This window comes from Salmo salar, chromosome 09 (assembly GCF_965601325.2).
Source record: "Salmo salar chromosome 09, fSalSal1, whole genome shotgun sequence".
NCBI classification, from domain to species: domain Eukaryota; kingdom Metazoa; phylum Chordata; class Actinopteri; order Salmoniformes; family Salmonidae; genus Salmo; species Salmo salar.
Window position 1 is genome coordinate 152,807,343 of NC_138299.1, and position 16,221 is coordinate 152,823,563.

At 48.9% G+C, this 16,221-nt stretch overlaps 2 protein-coding genes across 3 annotated transcripts in view; both read right to left on the reverse strand.

The window, feature by feature from the left end:
• Window positions 1–432: 432 nt before the first annotated feature.
• LOC106613236 (NACHT and WD repeat domain-containing protein 2) lies at window positions 433–13,714 on the reverse strand. The gene is made up of 9 exons (XM_014215304.3): window positions 13,528–13,714; window positions 13,051–13,139; window positions 11,370–11,477; window positions 11,060–11,269; window positions 10,363–10,486; window positions 5,322–5,482; window positions 4,752–5,189; window positions 3,898–4,504; window positions 433–3,812 (listed from the first exon to the last, which is right to left on the reverse strand). The coding sequence occupies exons 1-9, from the start codon at window positions 13,592–13,594 to the stop codon at window positions 577–579; spliced, it is 5,040 nt and encodes a 1,679-aa protein (XP_014070779.2). The 5' UTR covers window positions 13,595–13,714; the 3' UTR covers window positions 433–576.
• Window positions 13,715–13,895: 181 nt separating this feature from the next.
• Window positions 13,896–16,221, reverse strand: part of fchsd2 (FCH and double SH3 domains 2) — a 142,659-nt gene continuing 140,333 nt past the window's right edge. For both annotated transcript variants that reach the window (XM_045724809.2, XM_045724810.2), the window contains one exon: window positions 13,896–16,221. This exon is cut by the window's right edge and continues 2,375 nt beyond it. The gene's annotated coding sequence lies outside the window, so the exon portion shown is untranslated.

Sequence of the window (16,221 nt, forward strand, 5' to 3'; positions counted from 1 at the left end):
GAAGACTCAGGCCTACATCTGTTATGTCATCTCTGAAGAAGACTCAGGCATACATCTGTTATGTCATCTCTGAGGAAGACTCAGGCATACATCTGTTATGTCATCTCTGAAGAAGACTCAGGCCTACATCTGTTATGTCATCTCTGAAGAAGACTCAGGCCTACATCTGTTATGTCATCTCTGAAGAAGACTCAGGCATACATCTGTTATGTCATCTCTGAAGAAGACTCAGGCCTACATCTGTTATGTCATCTCTGAAGAAGACTCAGGCCTACATCTGTTATGTCATCTCTGAAGAAGACTCAGGCCTACATCTGTTATGTCATCTCTGAAGAAGACTCAGGCCTACATCTGTTATGTCATCTCTGAAGAAGACTCAGGCCTACATCTGTTATGTCATCTCTGAAGAAGACTCAGGCATACATCTGTTATGTCATCTCTGAAGAAGACTCAGGCCTACATCTGTTATGTCATCTCTGAAGAAGACTCAGGCCTACATCTGTTATGTCATCTCTGAAGAAGACTCAGGCCTACATCTGTTATGTCATCTCTGAAGAAGACTCAGGCCTACATCTGTTATGTCATCTCTGCAGAAGATTTGGGCCATGTGATGCTGGGTGTTGCTAGGGGCAACCATCGCACTGGCTCACTGTCACACTGGCATGGCCTCTCCCGACCAATCCCTTGTATCCTTTCCCTGACAGCCCCTCCCCTCCCTGTGATGTCAGAGATGGAGTACACACCCACAGACCCATCCTGGAAGCCCACATACACACACAGCTCCTCACTCACAGCCAGAGCTGTGGGGGTCTTACACAGACACAACCTCCCCAGTTTCCCCCCATCAGCCAGCCGTACCACTGCCAGCAATGGCTTAGTGTGCAGGTCACAGGCACAGCCATTATCCTGGGCAGGGGGGTGGCAGATGTAGACAGCGTAGCGTCCAGAGTCGTCCAAGCAAACTTTGAGAACTGGACCCTGGGCCTTGACCCTACACAGCCTGGCATGGGGCAGGTCCAGCAGGGTAATGAGGTCATCATCAGTGGACAGCAGAGCGAAGCTCCCATCAGAGGACATGTGGAAGACCTGTGGCTGGCACAGGAACATCTGGGGGAGCAGAAACTGACGGCATACCGTCTCCTCTGTCATCTTCCATGTGTAAACAGACCCAGAGGCTGCCATCACAATCACAAAGTCTGGGTGTTCCGGCAGGGTCCGGAAGGCCACGACCGTAGAACGTTCATAGCGTTCTGAGCACGAGAAGCGCTTACTGACGGTGCCAGACCACAGGCTGACGGCGAGCAGGTCGCCATGACAACGGCCTAACAGGAAGGTGCTCTCAGGTGAGACCTGGGCATCAGCCAAGTACAGGTGAATGTTACAGACCACGGCCCCACTGGCCAGCTTCCACACCCTGGACAGGCTGTGCTGCGACACACACACCCCGATGTGACCGTTAGAGGTGATCAGAACCTCTGTAGCTCTGCTGCCATGGATACGGTGGAGGTTCTGTCCCGTGTCGCTCCGCCACACGTAAACGTCCTCCCCTGAGAGGCTCACAAGATGGCTGCCGTCTGGAGAGAGACACAGCTTCTCCACGGGGCCGTCGTGAAGGAAGTGAGTCTCCGGACTTCCTGTCTGTAATCTCCACCTCCACAACATCTCTGAGCCGTCAATCACATAGAACCGCTCTCCCATTGGCTCCAGCACCACCTTCCTCACCCCAGCCCCTGTTCTAGGGACCATAGCTGCAGCACATATTACATCTGAGTCCCACGTAGTGAGGTGGCCATTTTGTGTGACCACGGAGAGGACAGACTCCATCTTGAGCAGTGAGAGGGGTTGGGAAGGACTGCCAGTGTCTAAGGAGAGGACACACTGACCAGTGGTCATCCTCCACACCAGCACAGAGGGACAGGCCTCTAGCGAAGCCAGGATGAGGTGTCCGTCCTGGGCTAACAACGCCTGAGAGAAGGCCTTCCCCTGTGGAGCTCTGAAGTGGTCCCACTGCTCCCAGTCACACATGTCCCAGAGAACAATCTCCTGGGTTTTACACACCAACAGAATACTACTCTCTTCTGATAGGTCTGTATTGATGAACTCAAAATGGCTGCTGCCACTACAACACTCTTTTAGGAGTTTGGGATCTGTTTTGGTGGCTACGCCCCATAACAATATGTGCCCCTTGCTGTCCACACACGCCATCTCCCTCTCATCCTCACTGAGTATCACAGAGATAACTGATGACTCTGCTGGACTGGAACAGATAGCAGTGAGAGTGCTTGTAGATGTGTCAAATATAGACACTGTGCCTTTCTCCTGGCCACAGTACACAAACTGACCACTAGAGGGAAAAGACACACTCCTCACAGTGTTCTGGCACTGCAAACGGGTGAGGAGGCGGCTGGTGCAAACTTCAGAAAGACTCACGTAGCTCAGACCTTTCCACCACACACACATCCTGTCATCACACATGAGAAACCCTTCAACTATGGTACTGGAGTGTTGGTCTGAGTTGGACTCCTGTCTTTCTAGACTCAGTACATCCTGAAAACACGTTGTCCCACTCACATCCCACAGGAGCAGTGTGTTGCACTGAGTTGAGAGGAGGATGAACGTCCCACTACTCCGGACACTTACAAACCTCAGCGCAGGTTCACAGCTCAGCTTCAGTTCCTCTGCCTCCCTACCCCTCCACACCAAAGCAGACCCATCACTCTGTATGACAACCACAGTCCCAGACACTGTCCCCGCTGCATCTGTAACAGGACACTGTCTGGCCTCTGGGAAAAAACCCTGTGTGGAGGGTACAGTAGAGGGGGCAGGACTGAGCACCACTCCTAACCCACTTCCCCTCTTCTTGATCCCCTGTGTCACCTCCTCAGCATAGCCTTCCAGCTCAGGACAGAGCCCCAGGAAAGGAAGCAGCCTGACCTTCATCACCATGGACAGCTCCATAGGGGAGTTCCAGAGGAGACAGGCTGAGTCCCTCAGAATGCCCGCCAGAAGAGCTCTCTCCCTGGGGAAGATGAGCTGGGACGCCCCCTCCCTTTCCCAATCCTCCAGCAGGGTTACCAGATCCCCTAGAAGCCCCGCCCTCAGCATGGCCTGATGGAACTCCAGTGACATCATCAGACCTCGCCCTAGTTCCTCCATCCTGCCGCTCTCCTTCAGGTGATAGGGCAGTTCCAGAAGCTTGCGCAGGTTGACTCGCACATGCTCAGAAGAGGGGGAGGATGAGGAGGGTTTAGAGTTAAACACATAGGGTTGACCAAGAGGTTGCCTGTCAATGTATTTTTTCATTTGGGCAGTGTCAGGGACAGCCCCAGGCTGGTTGAGTCCTGTGTTCTGGCTGATGACCAGTGGTTTGGCTCTACCGTAGGCCCAGCGACCATTAAAATAGTCGGCCATCGCTGTGTGCATCTCCTCCCTCATCTCCCAGGAACTCAGGTACCTCTCACACACCACCAACCCAAAATGTCTACTGACCCAGAATAGAACATGAGACCCTGCAGCACTCCTCTTCACCAGAAACCCCTTTAGATCCAACAACAGCCTCTCCACTTCCACCTCAGGTACCCTAACCTTGGAGGGAGGGGGCTCACTGGCCGAGACGTACCCAGCCAGCACCTCGTCATCACTGGACAGGAGGTCAGAGAGCTCAGCCTCTGTGAGTCCGGTCCTGGAGAGGGTCAGGTAGCTCAGGGCTCGGGACACCAGAACCAACCCATGTTTCTCCTCTAGGTGAACCAGAAACACTGTGATGCTGGAGTGGACACCCACAGGAAGGGTCTCATCAGTCACCTCTGATGCTGAGAGAGAGAGGACAGAGAGAGGGAGAAATTAGCTCCAGATATATAGAGATAGATGTGTTTATACTGTATTTTTGATGTGTACCTGAGGTCCACAGCGAGGCGTGTCTGTGCAGGAGGCGAGCGTACAGGGGCAGAGGGCAAGAGATCAGGGCCATGTTCATGACCCCCTGCTGTCCTGACGTCACTCTCCTTCCTGACCCCTCCAGGAGGACCGCCAACATCCTCACACACCCCCTCCCCTCCACCGGCCCCAGCTCCACACTCACACAGCACCCTGAGACACCAAACACTGCAGAGGAGGATTGTGGGAAATGGAGTTGAAGGGTGTGGAGGGTATTGGTTCGGGTGGGGGAGATGGAGAAGATGAGTTTGATGTTGGGAGGGAGGGGGGAAGGGAGACACTTGATGGTTTGGGGTCCGGAGACGGTCAAAGCTTGGTCTAGGCCGTCAAGGATGAGGACCAGGGGCTGTTTAGGGGAGGGGCAGATGGAGAGAAGGGAGGAAAGGTTATGTCTGAGCTGGGGGAGGGTAGGGTTAGGATCTCTGCTACTGGGCTCAGGGTTATGGTTGTATCTGTGGGCTATCTGGTGGCACAGGCTGGAGAGAAGGTGTCTAGGTGAGAGATTGACTGACAGGCAGGTGAACTGGATAATCACCACGGGATCCATGTCGCTCAGCCATGACCTCACCTGCAGAAGAGAGGAGAGAGAAACAGGCTGTTATGTGGCGCTGCCAATCAGTAAAGTCCCAGTCATTTGGGATGGACCCTACAGATCTCTTCTAAAGCAAGATATTATTAGATATTATAATGTATGTTGCCTGGATATTCAGTCAGTAATGTAGCTAGTAATGTCTTATAGAAGTAAGCTACAGGTAGTTTCTTCTTCAAATCATTTCTATAAGATTCTGTATGTCCTGAGGTACTGCTCCATCTACCTGCTGTGCACAATGTGCCAGCAGCACAGTTTTCCCTGTGCACGGCCCTCCTACCACCACTAGCGGGTGTTGTGTGTCCCTCTGCTCCAGGTAAGACCTGACTTCCTCTTCCTCTGGCCGATTGTTGTCATAGAGACGGGAATAGAGAGAACACAGCTCCTCCTGCTCAGCCTGCTCTCTGGTCAACACATCATCAGAATGAGCTGACGATACTGACTTGCCCATTCCCATGGTGACAGAGCTGTCAATCAGAGCCAGGAGGTCGGAGTAAAGCTGCTGGCAGAGACCCTCCGCATAGCTCCTCCTCCTGGCGGGGGTGTAACCATGACGAGGGTCGCATTCCGAAGTTGTGGTGTACACCAGGAGCTGACAGGAAGTCACCAGGCTGGGCAGGAAGTGGTCACAGAGCTGGGACAGGAGGCTGTCATCGGACAGAGCCTGTGGTAGATGGGGGATGACGTTACTCCTTACCTAATACCACTGATACAAGGTCAGATATTTGTCATCCCCAGGTAGAGGCTGGGGGGAGGTTATTCAGATTCTAGATCAGTTATTAAGCGAAACATCTACCTTGAGTGGAGGATAGGGGTGTAGGAGCGGCTCTTTAGGGGGTTGGTCTGCCCCCTCACTCTGGCCCCGACCATTGGAGATCTTGTTGACATAGACCAGGCAGCGTTTGATGTCACGTCTAGGACAATTCTCCAGAGCGAATCGCAGGTCTGTGTCGAGAGCTGGAGAGACAGAGAGTTTTCAAATGTACACCTTATGAAAAACTATATTACATACTAATCTGTTGGACAACTTAAATGGCTGGAGAGATAGAGAGTTTTCAAAGGTACACCTTATGAAAGACTATATTACATACTAATCTGTTGGACAACTTAAATGGCTGGAGAGATGTGTGAAGAATGTACAATTTACTATAGATAAGCTGAAATCCTACTAGAGTGATGGAGCTATTTAAAATGTCAGAGGTGAATATAAGTACAGTTTGTAATTCTTTCAGTAGATGTTGCTCAACTCCCACCACTTCCTTTGCTTTACGCCTAAAGAGAGAGATGGGGGCTGAGGTCACCTGTTCTCTCTTGAACACAGCACCTCGATGAAGGGAACATTGAGTCATTTCACACCTTCACACCTTTCTTCAGACAGATGTGCAAATCTAGATTTATAGAACGATACTGGGGTATCTGTTACTATGGGGACAGAGAGATAGCAACAGCGTTTTAGGTTGCTTTTGGGGGCTGAGTGTGAGTTTATGTGGCTCATTTTCTGTATGTATAGAACTGAACCACGACCTTAAACTGTCTGGCATACCTGGACAGGTGGTACACTCTATGTAGTTTTCATTCAGTCACTTGTCATTGGTCGAGGACTGAAGAGGAAGTCACATGGTAATCTCTACCTAAAGGGGCTATAGAGACACATAACTATTACACACACTGACCACAGACAGAGGTCATGGCTGTGGACAAACAGACTGGACTTCTGGTGGAGCTACTGATCATTGGCACTGCTCTTCTCCTGACTGGTTGGCTACTGATCATTGGCACTGCTCTTCTCCTGACTGGTGGAGCTACTGATCATTGGCACTGCTCTTCTCCTGACTGGTGGAGCTACTGATCATTGGCACTGCTCTTCTCCTGACTGGTGGAGCTACTGATCATTGGCACTGCTCTTCTCCTGACTGGTTGGCTACTGATCATTGGCACTGCTCTTCTCCTGACTGGTGGAGCTACTGATCATTGACACTGCTCTTCTCCTGACTGGTGGAGCTACTGATCATTGACACTGCTCTTCTCCTGACTGGTGGAGCTACTGATCATTGGCACTGCTCTTCTCCTGACTGGTTGGCTACTGATCATTGGCACTGCTCTTCTCCTGACTGGTTGGCTACTGATCATTGGCACTGCTCTTCTCCTGACTGGTTGGCTACTGATCATTGGCACTGCCCTTCTCCTGACTGCTGGAGGTACTGATCATTGGCACTGCTCTTCTCCTGACTGGTTGGCTACTGATCATTGGCACTGCTCTTCTCCTGACTGGTGGAGCTACTGATCATTGACACTGCTCTTCTCCTGACTGGTGGAGCTACTGATCATTGACACTGCTCTTCTCCTGACTGGTGGAGCTACTGATCATTGGCACTGCTCTTCTCCTGACTGGTTGGCTACTGATCATTGGCACTGCCCTTCTCCTGACTGCTGGAGGTACTGATCATTGGCACTGCTCTTCTCCTGACTGGTGGAGCTACTGATCATTGGCACTGCTCTTCTCCTGACTGGTGGAGCTACTGATCATTGGCACTGCTCTTCTCCTGACTGGTGGAGCTACTGATCATTGGCACTGCTCTTCTCCTGACTGGTGGAGCTACTGATCATTGGCACTGCTCTTCTCCTGACTGGTTGGCTACTGATCATTGGCACTGCTCTTCTCCTGACTGGTTGGCTACTGATCATTGGCACTGCTCTTCTCCTGACTGGTTGGCTACTGATCATTGACACTGCTCTTCTCCTGACTGGTTGGCTACTGATCATTGGCACTGCTCTTCTCCTGACTGGTTGGCTACTGATCATTGGCACTGCTCTTCTCCTGACTGGTGGAGCTACTGATCATTGGCACTGCTCTTCTCCTGACTGGTGGAGCTACTGATCATTGGCACTGCTCTTCTCCTGACTGGTTGGCTACTGATCATTGGCACTGCTCTTCTCCTGACTGGTGGAGCTACTGATCATTGGCACTGCTCTTCTCCTGACTGGTGGAGCTACTGATCATTGGCACTGCTCTTCTCCTGACTGGTGGAGCTACTGATCATTGGCACTACTCTTCTCCTGACTGGTGGAGCTACTGATCATTGGCACTACTCTTCTCCTGACTGGTGGAGCTACTGATCATTGGCACTGCTCTTCTCCTGACTGGTTGGCTACTGATCATTGGCACTGCCCTTCTCCTGACTGGTTGGCTACTGATCATTGGCACTGCTCTTCTCCTGACTGGTGGAGCTACTGATCATTGGCACTGCTCTTCTCCTGACTGGTTGGCTACTGATCATTGGCACTGCTCTTCTCCTGACTGGTTGGCTACTGATCATTGGCACTGCTCTTCTCCTGACTGGTTGGCTACTGATCATTGGCACTGCTCTTCTCCTGACTGGTGGAGCTACTGATCATTGGCACTGCTCTTCTCCTGACTGGTGGAGCTACTGATCATTGGCACTGCTCTTCTCCTGACTGGTTGGCTACTGATCATTGACACTGCTCTTCTCCTGACTGGTGGAGCTACTGATCATTGGCACTGCTCTTCTCCTGACTGGTGGAGCTACTGATCATTGGCACTGCTCTTCTCCTGACTGGTGGAGCTACTGATCATTGGCACTGCTCTTCTCCTGACTGGTGGAGCTACTGATCATTGGCACTGCTCTTCTCCTGACTGGTGGAGCTACTGATCATTGGCACTGCTCTTCTCCTGACTGGTTGGCTACTGATCATTGGCACTGCTCTTCTCCTGACTGGTTGGCTACTGATCATTGACACTGCTCTTCTCCTGACTGGTGGAGCTACTGATCATTGGCACTGCTCTTCTCCTAACTGGTTGGCTACTGATCATTGGCACTGCTCTTCTCCTGACTGGTTGGCTACTGATCATTGGCACTGCTCTTCTCCTGACTGGTGGAGCTACTGATCATTGGCACTGCCCTTCTCCTGACTGGTTGGCTACTGATCATTGGCACTGCTCTTCTCCTGACTGGTTGGCTACTGATCATTGGCACTGCTCTTCTCCTGACTGGTGGAGCTACTGATCATTGGCACTGCTCTTCTCCTGACTGGTTGGCTACTGATCATTGGCACTGCTCTTCTCCTGACTGGTTGGCTACTGATCATTGACACTGCTCTTCTCCTGACTGGTGGAGCTACTGATCATTGGCACTGCTCTTCTCCTGACTGGTTGGCTACTGATCATTGGCACTGCTCTTCTCCTGACTGGTTGGCTACTGATCATTGGCACTGCTCTTCTCCTGACTGGTTGGCTACTGATCATTGGCACTGCTCTTCTCCTGACTGGTGGAGCTACTGATCATTGGCACTGCTCTTCTCCTGACTGGTGGAGCTACTGATCATTGGCACTGCTCTTCTCCTGACTGGTTGGCTACTGATCATTGGCACTGCTCTTCTCCTGACTGGTTGGCTACTGTGTGTTATGAGGAGTCAGGGGCTCGGAATGTTATTTCAAATACTGAATTACATATGAGTTGTGTGCTGTATTTTGTTGGTGCCCAAAAGTTATTTTTATTCTGTTGATCAAGGTGTTGGTGGAGATTCTCTCTCTCTACTCCATAGTGGGAGATGTGGGAGATGTGCAATGTGCCAATCAGGTTCATCCATAAACCGCCTCCAATGTTGTTTTAGAGAATTTGGCATTACGTCCAACCGGCCTCATAACCGCAGACCACGTGTAACCACGCCAGCCCAGGACCTCCACATCCGGCTTCTTCACCTGCAGTATCGTCTGAGACCAGCCACCCGGACAGCTGATGAAATTGTGGGTTTGTACACTCGAAGAATTTCTGTAAACAGTCATAAAACGTCTCAGGGAAGCTCATCTGCGTGCTCGTCGTCCTTCAACTGACTGCAGTTCAACGTCATAACCGACTTCAGTGGACAAATGCTCACCTTCGATGGGCACTGGCACACTGGAGAAGTGTGCTCTTCACAGATAAATCCCAGTTTCAACTGTACCGGGCAGATGGCAGACGTATGGCGTGGTGTGGGTGAGCGTTTTGCTGATGTCAACGTTTTTAACATTGTAAATAAGAATTTGTTCTGACTTGCCTAGTTCAAAAAGGTTAAATAAAAAAAGATTTAAAAAACAGTGCCCCTGGTAACACAGTTGTATTTTATCGATGACAGTTTGAATGCACAGAGATACCATGATGAGATCCAGAGGTCCATTGTCGTGCCATTCATCCGCCGCCATCACCTCATGTTTCAGCATGATAATGCACGGCCCCATGTCGCAAGGATCTGTACACAATTCCTGGAAGCTGAAAATGTCCCAGATCTTCCATGGCCTCCATACTCACCAGACATGTCACCCATTGTGCATGTTTGGGGTGCTCTGGATCAACGTGTACGACAGCATGTTCCAGTTCTCGCCAATATCCAGCAACACACAGACATTGAAGAGGAGTGGGACAACATTCCACAGGCCATAATCAACAGCCTGATCAACTCTGTGAAGGAGATATGTCCCACTGCATAAGGTGGTCACACCAGATACTGACTGGTTTTCTGATCTGTGCACCTACCTTTTTATTAAAGGTATCTGTGACCAACAGACGCATATCTGTATTCCCAGTCATGTGAAATCCATAGATTAGGGCCTAATGAATGTATTTCAATTAACTGATTTCCTTATATGAACTATAAATCTTTGAAATTATTGTATGTTGCGTTCATATTTTTGTTCAGTGTAGTCAAAGAATAAATACAAACTAGAAAATAGTATTTTGCTATTTAAGCCTCCCTTTGAAACATTCTCATGTGCTTTTGACAGCGTGCAGATCGTTCTTTATCACCAGCTCAACATCATCTCGCTAACACACCTCACTCACCTGACCTGTAGTAGCCTAGGGTTGTTAGGAGACCCTCCTGAACACACTGACTCACAGCAGCCTGCAAGACCTTCCTCATCTCCTCCTCCTCTTCAACACCCATTTCTCCTGTCTTTTCATCTGTCTGAGAAAAAGATCATCATGACCTGTGCTGCACTGTGTGTGTGTGTCTACCTGGTGATTTCTCCTCACCTGTTTGTCGGGGTGCAGCGTGTGTGTGTGTGTGTGTGTGTGTGTGTGTGTGTGTCTACCTGGTGATTTCTCCTCACCTGTTTGTCGGGGTGCAGCTGTGTGTGTGTGTGTGTGTGTGTGTGTGTGTGTGTCTACCTGGTGATTTCTCCTCACCTGTTTGTCGGGGTGCAGCTGTGTGTGTGTGTGTGTGTGTGTGTGTCTGCCTGTGTGATGTGTCTCCTCGCCTGTGTGTGTCGGGTGTGCAGCTGTGTGTGTGTGTAGACCTGGTGATGTCGTCGCACCTGTGTGTCGGGGTGCAGCTGTGTGTGAATGTGTGTGTGTGTGTCTACCTGGTGATTTCTTCTCACCTGTTTGTCGGGGTGCAGCTGTGTGTGAATGTGTGTGTGTGTGTGTGTGTGTGTGTGTGTGTGTGTGTGTGTGTGTGTGTCTGTCTGGTGATTTCTCCTCACCTGTTTGTCGGGGTGCAGCTGTGTGTGTGTGTGTCTGTCTGGTGATTTCTCCTCACCTGTTTGTCGGGGTGCAGCTGTGTGTGAATGTGTGTCTGTCGTTGCAGACAGAAGGATGGGGGTATTGTATTCTCGTCTCTCAGGTATGCCTTCTCTAGAGCGCGGGTACTGATGCCCGCTCGCTGGCACTCCTGGAGCAGCATGTGGAACTCTGCCACCTCCACCTGGGCAGGTAAACACACAGCACCATACTGTGCCCCCACCAGAGCCTGCAGCGCCACCCACAGGACACACAGAGAAGTACAGGAGTTACTACATGTACTAAGTAGGGTGTAGGGGTTGATTTGGGACGTTGATGTGGTGCCTTACCACTAGGTAGGGTCCGTCAGAGCTTTCTCTACACGCCTGTAGTAGCTTTTGTCTAGTCTGTTGGTCTGGCCCGGTTCTGGGATCACTTGCCTCATAAGGGTCTATCACCTACATACACATGACAGAAAATCCTATTGAATCAGACCTTTAATAGCTTCCTTAGTTCACAGCAAAAGCTGGGCCTAGTATTGTCACCGGAGTCAGCTTAAGTATGTGTGGGTCTACTTAACTACAATATTCTGGAGAGAGATGATTTACTATCAAACATATAGTATGATGTATTATCGTTCACACAGCTGTAAAAATACATTTACAAAACATCTAGTCCATCTGAATATGGGTTTTGTTCAACAAGCTCATAACTCCTGCTGCTCAACGGAGATAATAACTTCACAAACACATAATATTGCCTGAAGGTAAACTGACACTCAACACACACACAGTCACTCAGCACCTGTTCATACTCAACAATAACACTCCCCTCCCCTGCTCTCTCTTCATCATTGTGAGAACATCCTCTATCCCCTACCAATCAACAGTAGAATGTGTTGAGTTGAACTGCACCTAAAGACTGGCTTCTGTAGAGGCCTTGATCTCACACTCCGCGTCTCTCCACCATGAGGGGTACTGAATAGTTCACCAACTGCCATGATACAGAACCAGCTAAATAAGACCTGCCTACAGTATGATACAGGACCAGCTAAATAAGACCTGCCTACAGTATGATACAGGACCAGCTAAATAAGACCTGCCTACAGTATGATACAGGACCAGCTAAATAAGACCTGCCTACAGTATGATACAGGACCAGCTAAATAAGACCTGCCTACAGTATGACCAGCTAAATAAGACCTGCCTACAGTATGACCAGCTAAATAAGACCTGCCTACAGTATGATACAGGACCAGCTAAATAAGACCTGCCTACAGTATGATACAGGACCAGCTAAATAAGGCCTGCCTACAGTATGATACAGGACCAGCTAAATAAGACCTGCCTACAGTATGACCAGCTAAATAAGACCTGCCTACAGTATGACCAGCTAAATAAGACCTGCCTACAGTATGATACAGGACCAGCTAAATAAGACCTGCCTACAGTATGATACAGGACCAGCTAAATAAGACCTGCCTACAGTATGATACAGGACCAACTAAATAAGACCTGCCTACAGTATGACCAGCTAAATAAGACCTGCCTACAGTATGACCAGCTAAATAAGACCTGCCTACAGTATGATACAGGACCAGCTAAATAAGACCTGCCTACAGTATGATACAGGACCAGCTAAATAAGACCTGCCTACAGTATGATACAGGACCAGCTAAATAAGACCTGCCTACAGTATGATACAGGACCAGCTAAATAAGACCTGCCTACAGTATGATACAGGACCAGCTAAATAAGACCTGCCTACAGTATGATACAGGACCAGCTAAATAAGGCCTGCCTACAGTATGATACAGGACCAGCTAAATATAGGCCTGCCTACAGTATGATACAGGACCAGCTAAATAAGACCTGCCTACAGTATGATACAGGACCAACTAAATAAGACCTGCCTACAGTATGACACAGGACCAGCTAAATAAGACCTGCCTACAGTATGACCAGCTGATTGGAGAAGACCTGCCTACAGTATGATATCCATTGCAACATCAAAACAGAGGTGACCTCTCACCTTGAAGTCCAGTCCGTGTGTGTGTCTGCAGTGCTCCCTCAGCCTGGGAAACACACTTTCTCTCAGAGCCCTGCGTTCCACAACAGAGTCTAGACCGCACACAGTGGTTATACACCCATTCCTTCTCCAATCAGTATCATACAGCACACAGTGGTTATACACCCATTCCTTCTCCAATCAGTATCATACAGCACACAGTGGTTATACACCCATTCCTTCTCCAATCAGTATCATACAGCACACAGTGGTAATCAGTATCATACAGCACACAGTGGTTATACACCCATTCCTTCTCCAATCAGTATCATACAGCACACAGTGGTTATACACCCATTCCTTCTCTAATCAGTATCATACAGCACACAGTGGTTATACACCCATTCCTTCTCTAATCAGTATCATACAGCACACAGTGGTTATACACCCATTCCTTCTCTAATCAGTATCATACAGCACACACAGTCAGACCTGCTGTACCTTCTGGATTAGAACACAGGTAAACCTTGATACAGGACTTGCATGATGCTGTTCGGGAGTCGTCCATGAGTCTGTCAGAGGCAACAAAAATATATAAACTGAAAATAGCATCCACACGGGACAAAAAAATGATATATGGAAACTATTTAGTAGGACCAAAGTAACAAACTAGCACAGGCTAGTGAGTCCTGCCTAAACGATTCTCCCTTCCCCCCCCACGCCCAGTCTCTCCTCCCCCTCGCTGTTCCCGTCAGGAAACTGCCTTCTGATGCTCTTCTGGATAATGAACACACCCTCTCTCAGATTCACACACTAGACAGATTTTGTATCTTATAAGTCTACTGTGAATAACAAAAATGGCAATAAAATTATTTTTCCAATCCGTTTTATTATTTAACATTTGTACACAATAAATACAAACTTTTTTTTTTTACAGCCAATAATATGCAGAAATAATTTTGCACCTGTTCTCAATGTTGTCACCATGGCAACAGACAGAAGAGATGCCTGTTGTTCAACTACACTGATTTAGCAGCTCGGAAACATCTCCAAATCAAAACAAAATCAAATAGATATATAAAAATGCTAAAATAAAGTAAAACTACAGGACTGTTGTATAGAGGAAGATTACAGAGTTATATTCAGAGATGAACCATAACAACAGACATATTGTAATAAAGTGTTGGCTTGATCAGTGGGTGAGAACAGCTTTCTGACAAGATGGAGGACGTTGATGTTAACCATAAACTTCAAAACAAGTTTGATAAACGTTCTAAAGATGTAAGAGAGATCAAGGAGAGGGCGTGGTTTAGAGCAGACCAAACTAGCCAAGCAAAGATAGGATCGTATCCTTCCTCCTCTCGCAGTATAATCACTCTCAAAGCTCATACACCACCTAAAACTAACAAATACACATTCTCACTACAATCATTCAATATTCCTTAGAAATGTTTCATAATTCAAATCAAATATATGTATATATATATATTTTATAACACCTCACCCTCCAAGACCAAATGGTTCCCTGTCTTCTGTAGAACACGATGCTGGGTCAAAGGTTAGGGGTCAGAGGTTAGGGGCCAGAGGATAGGGGTGAAATGTTAGGGGTCAGAGGTTAGGGGCCAGAGGATAGGGGTGAAAGGTTAGGGGTCAGAGGTTAGGGGCCAGAGGATAGGGGTGAAATGTTAGGGGTCAGAGGTTAGGGGTCAGAGGATAGGGGTGAAATGTTAGGGGTCAGAGGTTAGGGGTCAGAGGTTAGGAAGGTGCAGCCAGAATGAGACAGCAACACTGAAAAACAACAGAAATACAAACAAGAGAATAAAACCAATCGAAGGGAATAAAGTGCTATGATTTCTCCCTAGGTTGGGTTTAGGAAGGCTTGCTTGAAGGGGCTGGTAATGGATATTGACCTACGGTAAGGTACATCCTCACAGGGTGTTGAATCTTCTATACGATAGGGCATATCACCGTAAAAGAAACGATCATTGTGGCAGGTTTGAAATGTGCAAGCCAATCGCTGTGTGAAATGTTAGGACCTAATTTATCAGCCTGAAGTGCTTTCCAAATCTACACAACATCATATGTCAAAGTTCAAGGGTCAAACTGAAAGGTTACAAGTGAGACCAGACCCTTTCCCACATCTACCTCTTCCTCCTCAGTAACTTCAGGGGCTCAGTAGAGAGGTGATCAATATACCATTAATTGCTTAGTGGGTAGGACGCGGAATCAAAATCCAACCAACGAAGAATGGTGATTGAAACAACGTAAACTTCCTGGTTTCAATAATAAAAACATGGCTACAGTCTTAAAACAGGAATGCACAAAAAGGTGGCAAAAAGCATCTCCTCTGGACATGTTGTCCTCTGTGGTGCAGCTCCTCTGGACATGCTGTCCTCTGGTCATGTTGTCCTCTGTGGTGCAGCTCCTCTGGACATGTTGTCCTCTGTGGTGCAGCTCCTCTGGTCATGTTGTCCTCTGTGGTGCAGCTCCTCTGGACATGTTGTCCTCTGGACATGTTGTCCCCTGTGGTGCAGCTCCTCTGGACATGTTGTCCTCTGTGGTGCAGCTCCTCTGGACATGCTGTCCTCTGGTCATGTTGTCCTCTGTGGTGCAGCTCCTCTGGTCATGTTGTCCTCTGTGGTGCAGCTCCTCTGGACATGTTGTCCTCTGTGGTGCAGCTCCTCTGGTCATGTTGTCCTCTGGTCATGTTGTCCTCTGGTCATGTTGTCCTCTGTGGTGCAGCTCCTCTGGTCATGTTGTCCTCTGTGGTGCAGCTCCTCTGGTCATGTTGTCCTCTGTGGTGCAGCTCCTCTGGTCATGTTGTCCTCTGGTCATGTTGTCCTCTGTGGTGCAGCTCCTCTGGACATGTTGTCCTCTGGACATGTTGTCCTCTGTGGTGCAGCTCCTCTGGTCATGTTGTCCTCTGTGGTGCAGCTCCTCTGGTCATGTTGTCCTCTGGACATGTTGTCCTCTGTGGTGCAGCTCCTCTGGACATGTTGTCCTCTGGTCATGTTGTCCTCTGTGGTGCAGCTCCTCTGGACATGTTGTCTTCTGGACATGTTGTCCTCTGTGGTGCAGCTCCTCTGGACATGTTGTCCTCTGGTCATGTTGTCCTCTGCGGTGCAGCTCCTCTGGTCATGTTGTCCTCTGGTCATGTTGTCCTCTGGTCATGTTGTCCTCTGTGGTGCAGCTCCT